Source organism: Heteronotia binoei, chromosome 21 (assembly GCF_032191835.1).
Source record: "Heteronotia binoei isolate CCM8104 ecotype False Entrance Well chromosome 21, APGP_CSIRO_Hbin_v1, whole genome shotgun sequence".
NCBI lineage: Eukaryota > Metazoa > Chordata > Lepidosauria > Squamata > Gekkonidae > Heteronotia > Heteronotia binoei.
In genome coordinates this window covers 77977116-77994757 of record NC_083243.1, presented here as the reverse complement: position 1 = coordinate 77994757, position 17642 = coordinate 77977116, and the positions used below count along the sequence as shown (strand labels likewise).

At 41.7% G+C, this 17642-nt stretch overlaps 1 protein-coding gene and 1 non-coding gene across 2 annotated transcripts in view; one reads left to right on the top strand and one right to left on the bottom strand.

Annotated features, from left to right (window-relative positions):
• Positions 1 to 9992, bottom strand: part of KNL1 (kinetochore scaffold 1) — a 66839-nt gene extending 56847 nt beyond the window's left edge. Inside the window, exons 1-4 of the mRNA XM_060261347.1 lie at positions 9354 to 9992; positions 9028 to 9096; positions 4897 to 4927; positions 2989 to 3048 (exon numbers count right to left, since the gene is read on the bottom strand). Coding sequence (XP_060117330.1) covers positions 2989 to 3048; positions 4897 to 4927; positions 9028 to 9062 — 126 coding nt within the window. The 5' untranslated portion in view covers positions 9063 to 9096; positions 9354 to 9992. The remainder of the gene's footprint in view (positions 1 to 2988; positions 3049 to 4896; positions 4928 to 9027; positions 9097 to 9353) is intronic.
• Positions 9993 to 10368: 376 nt separating this feature from the next.
• Positions 10369 to 10450, top strand: TRNAS-GCU (transfer RNA serine (anticodon GCU)). The gene has a single exon. It is a non-coding gene; the product is annotated as a tRNA-Ser (tRNA).
• The last annotated feature ends 7192 nt before the right edge of the window (positions 10451 to 17642 follow it).

Below are 17642 nucleotides of genomic sequence, written 5' to 3'. Positions count from 1 at the left end.
CATGACTCCAAGATCTCTCTCTTGGTTCGTCTCCAACAGCTCAGACCCCATCAACATGTATTTATAGTTAGAATTTTTGGCCTCAATATGCATTACTTTGCACTTGGCCACCTTGAACTTCATTTGCCAAGTTGACGCCCACTCAGCCAGCCTTAACAGATCCCTTTGGAGTACCTCACAATCGGTTTGCCGCATGCTGAATAATTTAGTGTCATCTGCAAACTTAGCCACTTCATTGCTTACTCTCAATTCCAAATCATTAATGAACAAGCTAAAAAGCATCAGACCCAATACTGAGCCCTGAGGTACCCCACTGCTTAACACCCTCCACTGAGAAAATTGCCCATTTATACTCACTCTCTATTTCCTATTACTAATTAGCCAGTTTTTGATCCACAAGAGGACTTATCCTTTTACCCCATGACTATTGAGCTTACTTAGGAGCCTTTGATGAGGAACTTTATCAAAAGCTTTCTGGAAATCAAGGTAAACAACATCTATTAGGTCTCCCTTGTCCACATGTTTGTTCCCCCCCTCAAAGAACTGTAACAGATTAGTGAGACCAGATCTTCCCTTATAGAACCCATGCTGAGTCTTCCTCAATAGCTTGATTGTCAGTTCTAGGAGCCAATCACAGAGTTCACATTCTGCAGCCCAATGAGTTGTCAGTGAAAGCTTAAGCTGAACTTTCCTGGAGGCACCTAATTTGGAGGAGTTATAACTTGGACATTCCAAATCCAATCTTCACCAAACTTGGAGGGCAGGTGGAGAAGAGCCTGCTGAAGACTCCTGATGACTTTAATGCCTCCCGAACCAAACAATCACAAACCAGGTCAGAAACCAAACAAAGCATGAAACAAAAAGAACCACCATTTCCCCCAGTTCGTGCCCATCCCTAATGTAGAGTATTTCCAGTTACACAGATATGTAATGTGGCATGTAAATCAAATTTGTTGGAAACTGAGTTAATGAACAGTTAGATCAACCTGTGCCTGAAGGAGCAAAACAATCAACCATACTTGGAAGAGATAAGAATTAAAACAGCTTTAACAATTTTGATTGGATCTAGTGGAAATTGAGCATAATAGAATTCATAGAAACAGATCTTTGCTGCCCTTTCCACAGCAACTCAAACCTCATCATGAAAAACGGATGTTAGAATTTGTAACTGGAGGCAGAGGCTGCAGTGAGTAACAGGAATTGGGCAAAATTATTCACATCTTCCAGCCAAGCCACTAATATGTCATCACTGATAATAATATAATCTCATATATAGAAGCTACAATTAAAATTCAGGAAACAGGGCAATAATTTCCCCCTGGAATTGGTTCTTACAACTCCCTGTGTCACTAAATCTACTTGCTTAGGGGAAAAAATGAAACAGGAGTCTAGTGATGCCTTAAACATTAACATTTATTCCAGCATAAGCTTTTGTCAGCTCTCTTTCTCAGAAGATGAATAGGAGTGTAACTCCATCAGGCCTTATTTTATATACACAACAGGAGGAGGTGGTTAGATTTACATTCCTATGCATCTGGGAAAGAGCACTTTGACTCATGGAAGTTTATACTAGAATAAATGTTAATCTAGTAGCAGCAAAATAAAAAATGGAATCACAGCTAAAAAGGACTAACACAGCTACCCATCTGGAATCTTCCCTTAGGGAGAGAAGCTTAGGATTCAGCAAAATATTTTCTAGTTTACTATTTATTCTTTGGCTCTAAAACATAGTGAAATTAGGATGAGGGTTTGTTTGTTTAGACCTTCCAAGCCAAATATACACTAAAGGAGCAAATAAAATGTTATTTAAGAAACACCTAGGATGGGGGATTTTTTGGGGGGGGAGGGGCGGGATTGTCTTGGATCCAGACTAGACATTTCTGCAAACATTTCTGTACTGCTTTCCCAGCTCCTTCCTCCCACAGAAGCCTAAAATCCGGGGTGGGGATGAGTGAGCAAAAACAGAATTTTGGAGAGTGGGCAGGAAAAGTGTGGGCAGAAATCCTTGCACCTGTGGAAATATTATTTCGTTCCAACCCATAAATTTCATTCTAAACAGGGAGATCTGGGCTATGTACTATTACATATGGACATGGCAGAATGTACCATCTAATTTTTAAACTATTATTTATAACTTTGAAAGAAATTAAAGAATTTAAATAAGTAAATTAAAAACACACATTGCCTAGGCAAACAACACACTATGTAAAGGTGCCTTTTCTCCCCTCCCCCCAGCAGATCAACTCTCTTGCTGTCCTGAGGACCTCAGCAGCCTAAGTTCTCAAATGTTAGATGTAACTCAGCTTTGTCCTCCAAGGTCACCTGTATTTTTATGGCATGAAGGGCTTTGCACCTGGGAAGTGATTCATACCAACTTGTTTCTCAGCTTTCCTCCTGCTAACCAGCAAGGAGCACCACATAACCTCTGTGCCCACAGAAAGTTAAAATCCAGTGATTAACCTGTGGAGCTATGAACTTGCATACTAAACTTCTGGAGTGAAAACCATTACATCACAATCTGGACCTTTATTTCCAGACAAATACCGCCACTCAGCCCCCCCACAGGTGACTTAAACAGCAGTAATTCTGTGGGTTTAATATTTTCCAAGGACTAAGTTTTTCAAGTGAAAAACAGCCAAATCACAAATAATTTAAAATTCTTCAATCTCTTCCTGTAAAAGTAAAATTTATTCTGATAAGCAGGATGCACAGTGTAGCTCAATAAATCTTATCTGATATAAACAGAAGTTAAAATGTAATATATGTTAACCCTTATAGAAAATATCTGTGAAGTATGACAATTTGAACACAAAACACCAGTAAATCCTAGTGATTTCATTTGGCTTGCTTCCATATAAATGCATCAAGAAATTATTTCTACTTATATAGATACCACTATATTCTAAAGCAGGATGTTGTAGGTACTGACATGAACTGGAGGCCAGCCTAATTTTGAAAACACTTACAGAGTAAAGATTTTATATTTACCTGAATTATCTCATTCCCACTCCCTAGGTCACGAAGAGGGGTTCGGGGGACTTTTAAAATCTAAAAAGAAAACATGCAGAGTTGAGACTAAAATTTCTTTACCACCAGCAGTTCTTCTTTTTTAATGGTCATCTATTATTCTAGTATCTTCTACAGCTGATATTGGCTTGTTTTGTTGATGAGACTGCTGCAATAGTAAGGACTCCAGAAAAAAATCTGGTTGCCACAGATTACACCCTTGACTATATATAAATGGTTTCTTTGGATCATTTCCTAAATTTAATCTGCAGAGAGCCAGTTTGGTGTAGTGGTTAAGTGTGCAGACTCTTATCTGGGAGAACCGGGTTTGATTCCCCACTCCTCCACTTGCACCTGCTAGCATGGCCTTGGGTCAGCCATAGCTCTGGCAGAGGTTGTCCTTGAAAGGGCAGCTGCTGTGAGAGAGCCCTCTCCAGCCCCACCCACCTCACAGGGTGTGTGTCGTGGGGGAGGAAGGTAAAGGGGATTGTGAGCCGCTCTGAGACTCTTCAGAGTGGAGGGCGGGATATAAATCCAATATCTTCTTCTTCTTAACCTTGTGAATTATTGGTTTCAAACTGTTAGTCATAAAGGAGGAAATGCAGTGTTTTAATAATTCACTTTAAAGTAGAGAGCATTTGGCTCAAAAAGGCACTATATAACTGAATAATACAGATACATAGATTTTAAAAAGCCAATTATCAAGAGCTACCTTGGGCATTGTGGAAGGGTGGGATATAACGATCTATTTAAAATATTTATCATGCAATATACAAATTTCAGATCAGCAAGTCATTGTATTAGCAAAATGTATTCAGTGTCACATTCTCTCCAATTTTATACTCAAAATGACAAAAAAGGAATGACATTTTATTGGTAATAAGCATGTCTTGATAAGTCATCTTGTTTATGACATTATGAAATATTGTTCTAGCTAGCACAGGGGCGGTCAAACGTAAGAGCCACAAAGAATAAACATCAGATGCTTGAGAGCTAAAAGGCATGAATAAATATTACCCACATATCTTTATTAAAACTCTTAATACTTTCTTTGCATAGAAAGATAGAATATATGCTAGGAGACTTTTTAAAAAACAAAAGCTGGGAATAACAGTCGTCAAAACCTGCATAGGGAAAGATTAGGGAATTATTTTTTGGCACCAGTGGAAGGAAACACACATGTACCAGTTAAATCACTGACCACCATTTGCATCATTATGCGCCTCCCTCTATAATTCCATCCCTCCTTCCTGCTGCTCCCTCAGCTCTTGTGCTCTGTTTCCCTACTCTAGGTCTCTGGGTGACTTCTGCGGTGGAAAAGGACTCGCAAGCCTGCCTATTTCCCCCAGCTTCCCACAAGGTGGAAATAGTCACCTACCTATGGGGTCAGCACTCAGAGGCTGACTGAGGTCCCAATGCTAAGCACACTTATTGGAGAGGAAACCTGCATCAAGTTCCTCCTTGACCCCCGGGAGCTGCACTATGTGTGAAAGAGCTGCATGTGAGTCCTGGACCACAGTTGGCAACCACTGAGCTAGCAAGTCATCAACAAGAATAATCTGCAGACTACAACAGATAACATGGGTCTCTAATTAACGGGATACCATTTTATTATGTCCATATAGGTATTAATAAACAGTCATGACTTGGGTGGCCCAGGCGACTGAAATCTTGGTAGTTAAGTAGTCAGCCAGGATTAGAACTTGGACAGGAGGCCACCAACAAAGTCCATGGGCTCTACACAGATCATGGCATTTTAAACACACATTAATGAACATAAAACAGTTAACATTTTCTTTAGCATTTTAGCTTTGCACTAACATTTCTCTTTATGCAAATGAAATAATTAACTATCAGAAAAAAATAAACCTTTTGTCTCATTATACTTACAGATGAAATCCTTCTTTTAATTGCGTGGTCACTAAAAACAAACAAACAATAAATAAAAAACTTTAAAATGCAATTCATTTCACCAGAATTTTCTGCCATTGCACACTTATTATGCTATATATGTTCTCAAACAATCCCACATTAAAAACATACTTCTCAGAACTGTGAGAAATTCCAATAATTGTCCAGGATGGTCTTCTTGGAAGAAGAGAATATTAGAAACTTAGTTCCCTTGCAGCATCTGCCTTACCTACAAATATATAGAGCGCAAAGGAAGGGACAAAGGCACCCAGTTTATGTCTCACTGGAGCACTTTGTATGTGCTTCAGCAACTCTCACAGCAATGGCCCCTGCCTCTCTATCATGCTCCATAATTTTTTCAAAAACTTTTCTCTGTATCACAAACCAGAACCCAAAGAACTGCAGTGCTTTCATTTAGATCAGAAATCTCCCTAGCAGAAGGACAATACAAACTAGAGACTACTCTACCACCATTGGTCTACTTAAGCGGATTGTTCAGCTTAACCTCAGAACACTAATTTTGGGTTTTATATATTTTAAATTGGTTTTTACTGTTGATTGTTTTTATGATTTAACCCACCCTGAGCCTGTTCTACGGGAAGGGCAGGCTAAAAATCAAATCAAATCAATAAATAAATACAGTTTAAAAAATGATTCATTCTAAAAATGGCTGATTCGTGGTTCATTCTGAACTGGTTCACCTGATTCCGTGGCACTAAACACCAACCAGTCTTTCGTTAGGTTCATGTTTGGCTTTTTTCCCAGACAGCCTGGCACCAGCCCCTGCACTTCAGGTTAGTTCTCCAGCCCCTGCACTTCTGGTTAGTTCCAAGTGAAACTGATTAGAAGCAGCAGCTCCATTCACTCTGAGGCCTGCACTTCTGATCAGTTTCCTCTGATACTGACTAAATGCTGCAGCTCCCCTCTCCCTGATCCCCTGCAGCACCTACTCAGTTTCACTGGGAACTGAACAGAAGAGCAGGTGCCCAGACAGCTGAGCTGCAATATCTAGTCAGTTTCCAAGCTTCCTGAGGGTGAAACAGACTGGAAGCTGCAAGGTAGTTTGCATTTCTTTCCCCAGCTCCTAGGAGAGCAGTTTACTTGGGGTACCAGTTGGGGGGGGGGGGCTGTAGCTCACCCCTCCCCACCAAATCCAATTTGCACCAAACTTGAAGAGCTGGTAGAGGAGAGTCCACTGAAGAGTTTTCCACAAGTTTGGCATCTCTAGCCCACTTGGGGGCTGTTCTATGCCTTCCCAAACCAAATCAACCAATGAGCCATGAATCATTAGGGTTTGTAGAATCTTTCGGGATCAAGTGCCATGTTCTACTGGAGAAAGTTTTCCTTCCAGACATTTCGTTCTCAGCTGCGGAGAACATCCTCAGTGGCGTTGCAGCCGGAGCAGGCGCTCAGACCTTCTTGGCTGCTGTGCATTGAGTGGAGCCAGGGCTGCTGGAGAGCTGCTATTTCTAGGCCTTGATCCCGAAAGATTCTACAAACCCTAATGATGTTACCAGCAGTGAAAACCTGAAATCTTTGAGAACCATGAATCGTTTGGGAAACTGAAAAACAAAACAAAGCAAACCACTGATCTGGATAACCCAACAAACCAAGAACTGAACCACCATGCCTATCCCTACCTCAAACCTATTACAATGTGTTCAATAAGTCATGGACAGGATAATCCAGAACATACACTGGAAAATTACAGGGTGAAAGCAGCTAGCCTTTTCTACAGAATGTTTTTTCATTTCTGTAGAAAGATTGGAAATTTAGAGGAATATTGAACTAGTGAAATGATTCTGTAAGACATTTTATTAACTCAAAATACTTTCTAGTGATGGAGAAGATGTTTATGTCGTAATATTTAACTGAAGATAATAATTCCTGTGTATACCATAGGCAAGAAAATTTCAAGGATATGTTTAAATGTAACAATGTTAATTAATATGAAATATCATCTAATAGACCAGGGGTGGGGAACCTTTTTTCTGCCAAGGGCTGTATGGATATTTGTAACATCATTCGCGGGCCATAAAAATGATCAACTTAAAAAACCGTGCTCTGCCGAGGGAGAATGATTCAGGCCAGCAGAATTAATGCAAATAATTGTTTTCTATTTGAAGTAATGTGGGGAGAGCCTAATCTGGCACACACACACACAAACACACCCGGCCAGCCACCCTAGGCAAATGCCTAGGTCCAGGGCTTTTTTATGTGTGACAGTAACTTTTCCAGGCCCTGCAGTACATCTGGGCTCTGTGATCCCTGCCTGGCCCTGGGGAGGCTGCTATGCAGCGCGGCTGGGCCCCACGATCCTCACTGGCCAGCCAGGCCCCAGAAAGGCTGCCACATGGCTCAGTTCGGTCCAGCAATCCCTGAGGGCCCCACCAAGTGATCTCGAGGGCCGTATACGGCCCTCAGGATGGAGGTTCCCCACACCTGTAATAGACTATAAAATAAATCAGTTTTTGCAAGGCTGTTCAGTGTAACTGATAGGAGCCGTCCATGAAACCAACCCAAAGAGCTAGTGCAGCACAGCGGTTGTTGATTAGGATCTGGAAAAGCCAGGTTTGAATCCCCAGTTGTGCCACGGCAACTTACTGGATGACCCTGGGCCACAGTCACACTCTCTCAGCCTAACTTATTTATTTATTTTAGTATATTTCATAGGGCTCAGGGCGGAGTACAACATATGAAAAAACAATAAAATACAATATAAACAAACACCTCAACAGCACTCAGATAATTTTTTATATCATCACATATTGCCCAGTCTGGCCATCTCTCATCATGATAAGATGTTATCCCATAGAGATGGTAGACATCATTCCATTTTATAGCTCAGGTGTCAGTGCCGGCAGGGAAGGCCAACCAGATCAAGAATAGACACCTGCAGCCTCAACTAAAAGCCTGGCAGAACAGCTCCATTTTACAGGCCCTATGGAAGGCTAATAAGCCAGGTAGGACCCGGATCTCTTTAGGGAGCTGATTCCACCAGGTTGGGGCCAAGACTGAGGAAGTCCTGGCCCTAGTTGAGGCAAGGTGGGCATCTATTGGGCCGGGGACGGCCAACAGATGTTGGGAGGCCAAATGTAACGACCTCCCGGGCATATATGGGAGGAGACGGTCCTGTAGGTATGTTGGTTCCAGGCCGCATAAGGCTTTAAACATTAAAACTAAAACCTTGAAGCTGATCCAGTACTCAATGGGCAGCCAGTGCAGACTGCAGAGCGCCAGCCAAATGCCCACTCGTAAAGGTGGTGCAGTCAGCAGGTGAGCCGTGGCATTCTGCACCCCTCTGCAGTTTCCGGATCAGTCTCAAGGGTAAGCCAGCATAGAGCAAGTTACAGTAGTCTAGTCTGGAAGTGACCATTGCATGGATCACTGAAGCCAGGTCCTGGGGGGATCGATATGGTGCTAGCTGCCTGATCTGCCAAAGATATCAAAAGGCAGACCAGGCAATCATCGTGATCTGGGCCTCCATAGAAAGGGAGACATCCAAGATCACTCCAACTTACCTCACAGAGTTATTGTGAGAATAAAATGGAGGAAAGGATAATGAAGTAAGCTGCTTTGGGTCCCCAGTGAGAAAGGTGGTGTATAAATAAAACCTATTGACAGTTCTTAATGCAGTAACTAAATGACACTTTGTAAGTTCAAATAATAAATTTCCTTTTGTTTACTATACAACTTATGGTTTATTTTCAACTTTTCCCCTGCTTCTCAGACCACAAAAGCCAAGATGTTCTTAGCATAGGGTGCAACAGCTTGCAACTCACCCCCCACCCTCCCCAATTTGGTTGACAGTAGTATGAATAAACTAAGGCACTTTTAAACTTCACACATTTTGAACTTTATATACCAGCCTGTACACTAAGAGAGATATAAAGTATTCATGCTATGCATGTTAGCATTCTATATATACTTCAATTTCTCTCAAAACTTTCTCCCATAGCTTCAATATCTCCAGAAAAATGTGCATCTCTAGTCATATACCACTTATAGGAGCTTGTATTTTACAATAAAGGAAGTAGTTTTCTGGGCAAATAATTGCTTAATTTAAAAACAAATCATCATCAAAACGTATTTTGTGGAAGTTCAACTTACTCTTCTGCATTTATTTCGGAATAAATTGTGTCCATCCTGGAGGGCCCCAGGGTGGGGCTAGCTGGTTTTCTGCAACAGCCAGAACTTTAGTATCTCAAAATATTGTGCAAAAGCAACAAAGCATAGCAAATAACAGTTAAGAAGCCTCTCTGGGCACTAATTTTTTTTCTGGGGGCTTGTCCCCCCCACCTCCGACCACATAGAGTAAACGGAGATGTATTACTTATTCGGATTACCACAGCTTCCCCGCCCCCAGCTCGGAATTCAACTATAAATGTCCTTTAAGATTTAAACGTCGATCATAGTTTCTAACAACTGGAACATACCACACGCACACCCCAGCTGCAGATTTTAGTTAGTAATAATTCATAGGATCGGGAAGCAGATAAGACAAAGCAAGAGGTAGGCTAGAACCGCTCTCCCTGAAGAGGGTTTTTTTTTTTTTTCCGGGGCGAAAGTTAGGAAGGAATCGTTGACAATTTGACTCTTCCCACCTACTGAAGTCTTAAATGGCACTGCCGATTCCTGCCGCCTCGGATGGACTCTGCCACTGGAGCGGAAGACCCATCTTCGGCAAAAAAAAGCTGCCGCCTCTCTAAGCCTCATTCCCCCGCCGATGCCACAACATTCTCCGACCCACATTTTGGGCACACAGCAACTCAGGGAGTAAGCCCACGAGCGAAGTGGGATTTACTTCCGAGTAAACATGTACGAACGCAGAGAGGGGTGTGAGAAGCCGGAGGCTGGGGTCGAGGGAGCGGCGACGACAAGCCCCGACTTCGGCTACGAGGAAAGCGGCTGCAGAAGAAGGCCGCAAAGGGGCAGGCTAAACTGCTCCCCGCTAACTCACACCACAGTTCAAGCGCAGTGGTCGTCAGAGGTTCTCCTCCCTCGGCAACGGTCTCTTCTCCAAAACCTCCGACAGGAAAAACCCGCGACCTTCGGCACGTCGGTCTTTCAGCGCCGCCATTAAATTCAGCTGCGGCCGCCACAGAATTCAAACTAACCGCCAACCCGCGCGCATGCTCGCCGAGTAGAATAGAAATGAGACCATTTGTTGCTCGTACATCATGGCGGCGTTCGTGTTCCGTACATCATGGTGGCCTCCATGCAGGGTGGCCTACTCCGTCTCCGCCGCAATTGCAGGGAACCGGGAAAGAAAACACTTGAGAAAGCAATCTGCGGGATTCTCCAAAGAGTTGTTATTCAAGACTGCTTGGTTCTAAGTGCGTTCTGCGTTTATCAGGACAGACCACATATGTTCGCAAAGAAATGAATAGTTGCCGTATAGATTTGGCAGTAGCAGTTTCTTTTAGGCTTGGAGAGAATTGAGATTCCTGTGACGAGGTGGCCGAGTGGTTAAGGCGATGGACTGCTAATCCATTGTGCTCTGCACGCGTGGGTTCGAATCCCATCCTCGTCGTAATTTTTTTCCTGGAAAAAAGCCGCTGAAGTTCGTTTCCTACCACGCTATGCGTTGGGGTTTCTAATGCTTATTTGCCAACTGGACGGTGTATTTTTAATGCAAGCTTCTACTCTTTCACGCTCCTTTAGGCGTCAGTGTTTGCTAAAGTACCAAAAAAAATGCTGTAAAAGATAAACACTAAAAATCTGAATAACTTTATTTCTCAAAACTGTTGTGCCCATAAAAATAAATCTTTAATATTGGGGGGAGGGGGGTGGACATCGTTCCTCTTTGTTAATCCGGCATTGTTCTTTTTCAAGATCAAAGCATTCACACAAATTCATACTGCCAAGAAACGTTCCAGTAATACAAACAATGTGACACAGTCAAGAACATAATTTGTCAGCGAACTGGATATTTTCTGCTGTGCTCTGCTTCCATTGTAAATCCAAAGGATAGGTATGTCTTCGATTTAGTACTATACACGCCCCTGTTTTCAGGGGAACCACCAGAGCATAAAAACAGCACATAACACCGAGCGGTTTAAAACAAGTCTCATAAAACAGTTCTTGGAAAGAAACAAATTATGCTAAAAGATCAACCCCCTTAAACAAAAGCCTGGATAAAAATAAATTCTGGGGGTCGGTGCAAGGCAAGTTCCAGTGGGTAGGGAGTTCCACAGGAGAAGAGCTACTGATGAAAGGGCTCCGTCTCTGGTAACCAGCTGCCTCACCTCTTGAAGGTATAAGCCACTGCTTAGTGGGTGATGTGGACAATATGGGAGGGGATGGTCCTTCAAATATCCTGGACCCAAACACTTAGCATCCCAAATATATCCAGGATTTTTGGGGGGATATCGAAACAATGGTCCCCCCAAAAATCCTGGAAATATTCAGGATCTGCTGGGAATATCAGGAGCCAGCTTTTTGCAAGGTCTCAGGGGCTTTTTTTTTCTTTCTTCATTTCTCTCTCCCCCCCCCCCTCATTTTGCCTTTGTTTCTGAGTGTGCCTCTAGGTGTGTGTGTGTGTTGTGGGGGGGGGGGGCTTGCCAGGCTGTCTGTGTCAATTGCAAGTGTGTTTGTCAGTTTCAGGAGGGTCTCCCTCCCCTTTCCTCTTTGCCAGAGTTGCTTTATGTCGCTTTCTCTGCCTTTATAGTATTGCATAGTGCTTGCAAAATCTCACCCCGCACTCCATTGGATTTGTTCTGCTTGTGATCCTTAAGACTGACCGTCCTGTTGAGGTTGCACTGCTACAGTGACTCTGGGTTCTGCTGGACATTCTGCACCTCGACATTTGTTCTGTTGGGCTTACAAAAGTGCCCCCAACTTCAATTTGTACTGTAGCAATTCTTTGGTTCTATTGGGCTTGCATTGCCATAGTGGCACTGGGTTCTGCTGGGCTTCTACATATTGCCATTAATTGCCATTGCCATATTAATACAGCACCATGAAATGTTTTAAATATTTTAAATATGTAATTATGTTTTATATGTTTTATTGGTTTTTAATGGAATTAATGTGATGTTGTGAGCCGCCCTGAGTCTGCTTGCGGAGAGGGCGGGATATAAGCTTAATGTAATAAATAAATAAATAAATAAATAAAATAATTCTGCTGGCCCCTCACCTTGGGTTTCCACCACAGAGATTTGCTGGTTTGACTTTGGTTCTATTTGGCTTGGCACACTGGCTTATGGTTTTGCTGGGGTTACTGGGTTCTGCAGGTTCCAAAGGCACATAGAAAATAAAAACAACTACACAGCCTAAGTTATACTTCCTAATTATAGGGAAAAGCTCATCTTACAGGCATAAAAAATAAGTCTTACAAAGGCAAGACTGCTAATATTTTCTTCCATTCAATAAAAGTTGATAGAAAACTGGAACAAATAGCCTGCAAAAAACATACTTTAGCAAAGCAAGGAACCCAAAGTAACACCCTTCTGTCACATCAAGTGTGTTTCTAACCTGGTCTTCTAAAGCCAATTACATAGTTACCTACCGTGAGATAAACAAGATAATTTAATGATCTTCACCTGACCACTCAACAAGGCTCACTCAAAAAAATTAACTTCCCTCTACAAAATGTTTTTCCCATCTCCTTTCACACATACAAGGTCAAATAGCTCCAAATTACCATTAAGGATTTTTTCTTGAAAGGGAGTACCTGGATGGCACATTCTTCAATTAAACATTTTTAAGAATATTGTTAACCCTTGTGTTGCAAACCGAAACAGGCTGGGAAACAAATTAGGCCTAAGCATGACAGTCACCCTTGTCCAGGTGCTTATTCACCCCCTTAAAGAACTCTAAAAGGTGAGACAAGATCTTCCTTAAAGAATCTAAGCTGATTCTCCCTCTGTAGCTTCTGTTCATTGATGTGCCTGATTCCACTCCATATCAATGTTAGATTGACCAGCCTGTAATTTCCCAGATCTTACCTGGAACCTTTTTCAAAGATGCGTGTTATATTACCTACCTTCCAGGTCTCAGTAATTGAGGATGATTTTAGTGATAGACTGCATATTTTTGTCAGGAGATCATCAAATTCTCGAGTTGTTTCAGAACTCTTGGATTTATGCCATCTTGGCTTGATGATTTGTCAATTTTTAATTTGTCCATCAGTTGTAAGATCTCCTTTCTCATCACTTCAATCCAACTCGGGTCTTTCAACACCCCTTCTGAAATCAGTGGTTCTACAATGGGCAAGCACCTCCTTTCTTCCACAGCGAATAAAAATACATTTCCTGCTGTTTCCCTATCATCCTTTAGTAATTCTTTAACTCATTACTTGTACAAGGACTCCACAGCCTCTCAGGCTGGTTTTCCGCTTCTCATGCATTTGAAGAGATTTTTGTCAGTCTTTATCTTTGTTGGAATATGTTTCTCAGAGTCCTTTTTGCCTATCTAATCACCAACTTGCATCTTTTTTTGACAAAGCCCATGCTCCCTTTCATTTACTTCACTCGGACTAGCCTTCCACTTCTTAAAAGAATTCTTCTTACCTTTTACTGCTTTAATTACTTTGTTCCTTAACCATGCAGGCCTTTTAAAAATACCCATTTGTACCATTTCTAACCTACAGTATATCGAGCTTCCAGTACTGTAATTTTAAATAGTCTTCAAGTTTCCAAAAGTGATTTGATTCTCCTTACCTTTCCTTTCATTTGAGATAAGTTACCCCTTCTAAAGTTAAATGTGGTTTTGTTGGTCTTTTGCAGCAACTTCTTATTTACATAAATGATAAACTTGCATTATAGTTTCCAGCTGGTGCTATCACATTTACATCTCTCACCAGGTCTTGAGCATTACTTAGGCCCAAATCCAGGATTGCCTCCTTGCTGGTAGCTACTATGAACATCTGCTCCATCAAGAGTATCTAGAAACCTAAACGCTTTCTCCTGATGAATACATATTGGCCCAATCAATGTATGTGTATTATGAGAATTATTTTGTTTTGCTGCTTTCTTTCTTTTGCTGTTTTTAAATCCTCCTCTAACCTTTGATCTGGTGGGTGATAATAAACTCCCAGAGTTAAGCTTCCTTTTGGGCCCACTATTTCCACCCATAGTGTTTCTGTAAGCAAATCTATTTCTCTTATATTCTCAATTTTACTGGACTTTTTACCTTCTCTGATATACAGAGCCATTCCACCTCTGACCCTTCCCTTCCCATCCTATAATATATATTCAGGGGTCACTGTATCCCACTGATTATCCTCATCCCACCAACTTTCACAAATGCCAGCAATGTCTATGTTCTCCTATGTCATGTATCATTCCAGCTATTTTACCTCAGACACTTAGAGCATTTGCATATAAACATCTATAATTCCCCAGAAACATTAGACCTGTAACTTTGCACCTGTGGCCTCTAGACCTTGCTGGGTAGTCAGTATTGTTTGTCACCCTCTCAGTAGCCAATCCTAATCTCCTTCTCTCTAGAACAGTAACAGCTACACCTTCATCTCTTAGAGATGAGTCAGTTTAGAGATTTTAAAGCTTTCTGTTGTTAATTCCAGGCATTCCTCTGATAGGCTGCTTAACAAAATGGGTTATGTCATTTTGGTTATTAAGACTGGTGGTGGTGAAAAGTGCAATCAAGTTGCATTCAAATTATGGTGACACTTTGTAGGGTTTCCAAGAAAGAGAAATTAAGATGCAGTTTGCTATTGCCTGCCTCTGCATAGTAACCATGGATTTAGTTTGTGGTTTCCCAGCTAAGTACTATCCAGGGCTGACCCTGCTTAGCTTATAAGATTGGGGTAGCTTGGGCCATCTAGGTCTAAATGTTGTTTCTTTCATGCACTTATTAATTTAAAATTCCTTTAATTAGAATTTAAATTGGAGAAGGAAACAAGGGGATCTGCTATCTTGGACTTGATTCTCACCGACAGGGAAGAACTGGTTGATGAGTTGAAATAGTGGGCACCCTGGAGAATAGTGACCATGTGATTTTGGAATTTACAGTCTTGGCGAAGGGAAAAGCTATAGTTACACATATAGGTTGGACTTCAGGAAAGAAAATTTTGACAAACTTAGAATTAAGCAGGGTTAAATCCTATGGTCAGAAACAATTAAGGGAGTTCAAAAGGGGTGGGGGTTTCTTAAAAGTGAAATATTGAAGGCACAATCACAAATGATTCCTTTGAGAAGGAAAAATGGGAGGAGCCTAAAGAAGCCAAGGTGACTCCATAAACCACTCTCTAAAGACTTGAGAAATAAAAAAGACTCATTTAGGAAATGGAAGAAGGGTCTTATAACCAAGGATGGATATAAACCAATAACCAGTGCTTGTAGAGAAAGAGTTAGGAAAGCTAAAGCGCAGTATGAGCTTACGCTGCGGAGAGATGCTAAAAACAACAAAAAAGGGTTCTTTACTTATGTACAAAGTAAGAAAAACAGCAAGGACATGGTAGGCCCTTTGTGAAGACAAGGAAGTGAAATTGTAATAGGTGATGAAAAAAGGGCAGAATGCTCAATTCCTACTTTTCCTCAGTCTTCTCTTATGAAAGAAATGGGGCACAACATAGCTAAAACAGAACATACGATGAAGGTATGGAGTTGCAGCCTAGAACCAGCATAGGGGCAGTACATATGCACCTAGTTTCTTTTAAAGAAACAAAGTCCTTGGGACCAGATAAACTGCATCCAAGGGTTCTAAAAGAACGTCTGGATATAATTTCTGAGCCTCTGGCTATTATTTTTTGAGAATTCTTGGAGAACAGGTAAGGTGTCAGAAGATTGGAGGTGGGCAAATGTTGTCCCCATCTTCAAGAAGGGGGAAAAGGAAGATCCAGGTAACTAGTGACCCACCAGTTTGATGTCTATACCTGGAAAAGTTTTAGAACAAATCATCAAATAGTCAGTCCTGGAACATTTAGAAAGGATGGCTGTGATTACTAAGAGCCAGCATGGATTTCTCAAGAACAAGTCATGTCACACTAACCTCTTTTTTTGAGAAACTTACTACCTTGCTGGATCAGGGGAATGCTGTAGACATTGTTTTATCTTGATTTCAGTAAGGTCATATACTATTCTTGTTGACAATTTGGTAAAATGTGGTTTGGATCCTGTTACCAATAGGTGGATTTATAATTAGTTGACAGATTGCACCCAAAGAGTGCTTCTGAATGGTTCATCCTCTTGGAGAGGAGTGACAGGTGGAGTGTCTCAAGGATCAATCCTGGGACCTGTTTTGTTCAACATCTTTATAAATGATTTGGATGAAGGAATAGAGGGAATGCTTATTAAACCTGCAGATGTTACTAAATTGGGAGGGGTTGCAAATATAGTAGAAGACAGAGACGGGGATACAAGATGATCTAAGACAAATAAAATGAATTTTAATAGGGATAAATGTAAACTTTTGCATTTAAGTAGGAAAAATCCAATGCATGATTATAGGACAAGGTAGACTTGTCTTGGCAGTAGTATGTGTGAAAAGGATCTAGGGGTCTTAGTGGACTGTACACTGAACATGAGTCAGCAGTGTGATGCAGTAGCTAAAAACGGCAAATGTGATTTCGGGCTATATTAACAGAAGTATAGTGGCCGGATCATCAAAGTAATGGTATCTCTTCAATCTGCTCTGGTTAGACCACTCTGCTCTGGTATTGTGCTCAATTCTGGTCACCACATTTTGAGAAGGATATAGACAATCCAGAACGTGTCCAGAGGAGGGCAACAAAGATGTTGAGGGATCTGGAGACCAAGTTCTAGGAAAGATTGAAAGAGCTGTGTTTGTTTAGCCTGGAGAGGAGACGACTGAAAGGTGATATTTTTATTATCTTCAAGTACTTGAAGGATGGTGTGGAGTTGTTTTCTGTTGCCCCAGAAGGTTGGACCAGAATCCAATAGGTTGAAATTAAATAAAGAGTTTCCAGCTAAAGATCAGGAAGAATTTCCTGACAGTAAGAGCTTTTCCTCAGTGGAAAAGGCTTCCTCAGGAGGTGGTGAGCAATCCTTCCTTAGAGGTTTTTAAACAGAGGCTCAGGGGTGTCAAACATGCAGCCTGGGGGCTGAATCAGGCTCCCAGAGGGCTCCTATTAGGCCCCCAAGCAAAATGGCTGTCGTCTGCTTCCTTCTCTCTCTTGTTTCTTTCTGCTTAACAGCTTGCTTTGCAAGGCTTGCTCAGTCACATAGGAGCTACAGAGCCAAGTCCCTCTTCCTTCTATTGACTGAGGCTCCTCCTCCCCTAGTCTCCTGGGGAAGGAAGGAAAGAGCCAGAGCTTCCTTTGACTTGTTCCCTGAATCCCATGGGAGAAATACGAAGAAAGCACCTTTGAGACCAACGAGTGCTTACGTTTTAAGCATGTTTTAAGGTTGTTGTTTTTTAAATGTGTGTGTGTGTGTGTCCTTTATAGAGTTTATATCTCTGCTACCTAATCTTAAATAGCCTGGCATGACATGGCCCGGCCCAACCTGACATGGCTTGGCCCAACAAGGTCTCATTTATGTCAGCCCAGCCCTCATAACAAATGAGTTTGACACCCCTGGGTTACATGGTCAACTGACAGCAATGCTGATTCTGTGAATTAGGAAGATCATAAGGAGGACAGGAAAGGTTGTATCAATGCTTAGTCTTTGTGGCCCTTTCTTATGTGCCCAGGGAAATGCTGATTGACAGTTTGGGGGTCAGGCAGCAATTTTTCTCCAGGCCAGTTTGAACATAAGAACATAAGAGAAGCCATGTTGGATCAGGCCAACGGCCCATCA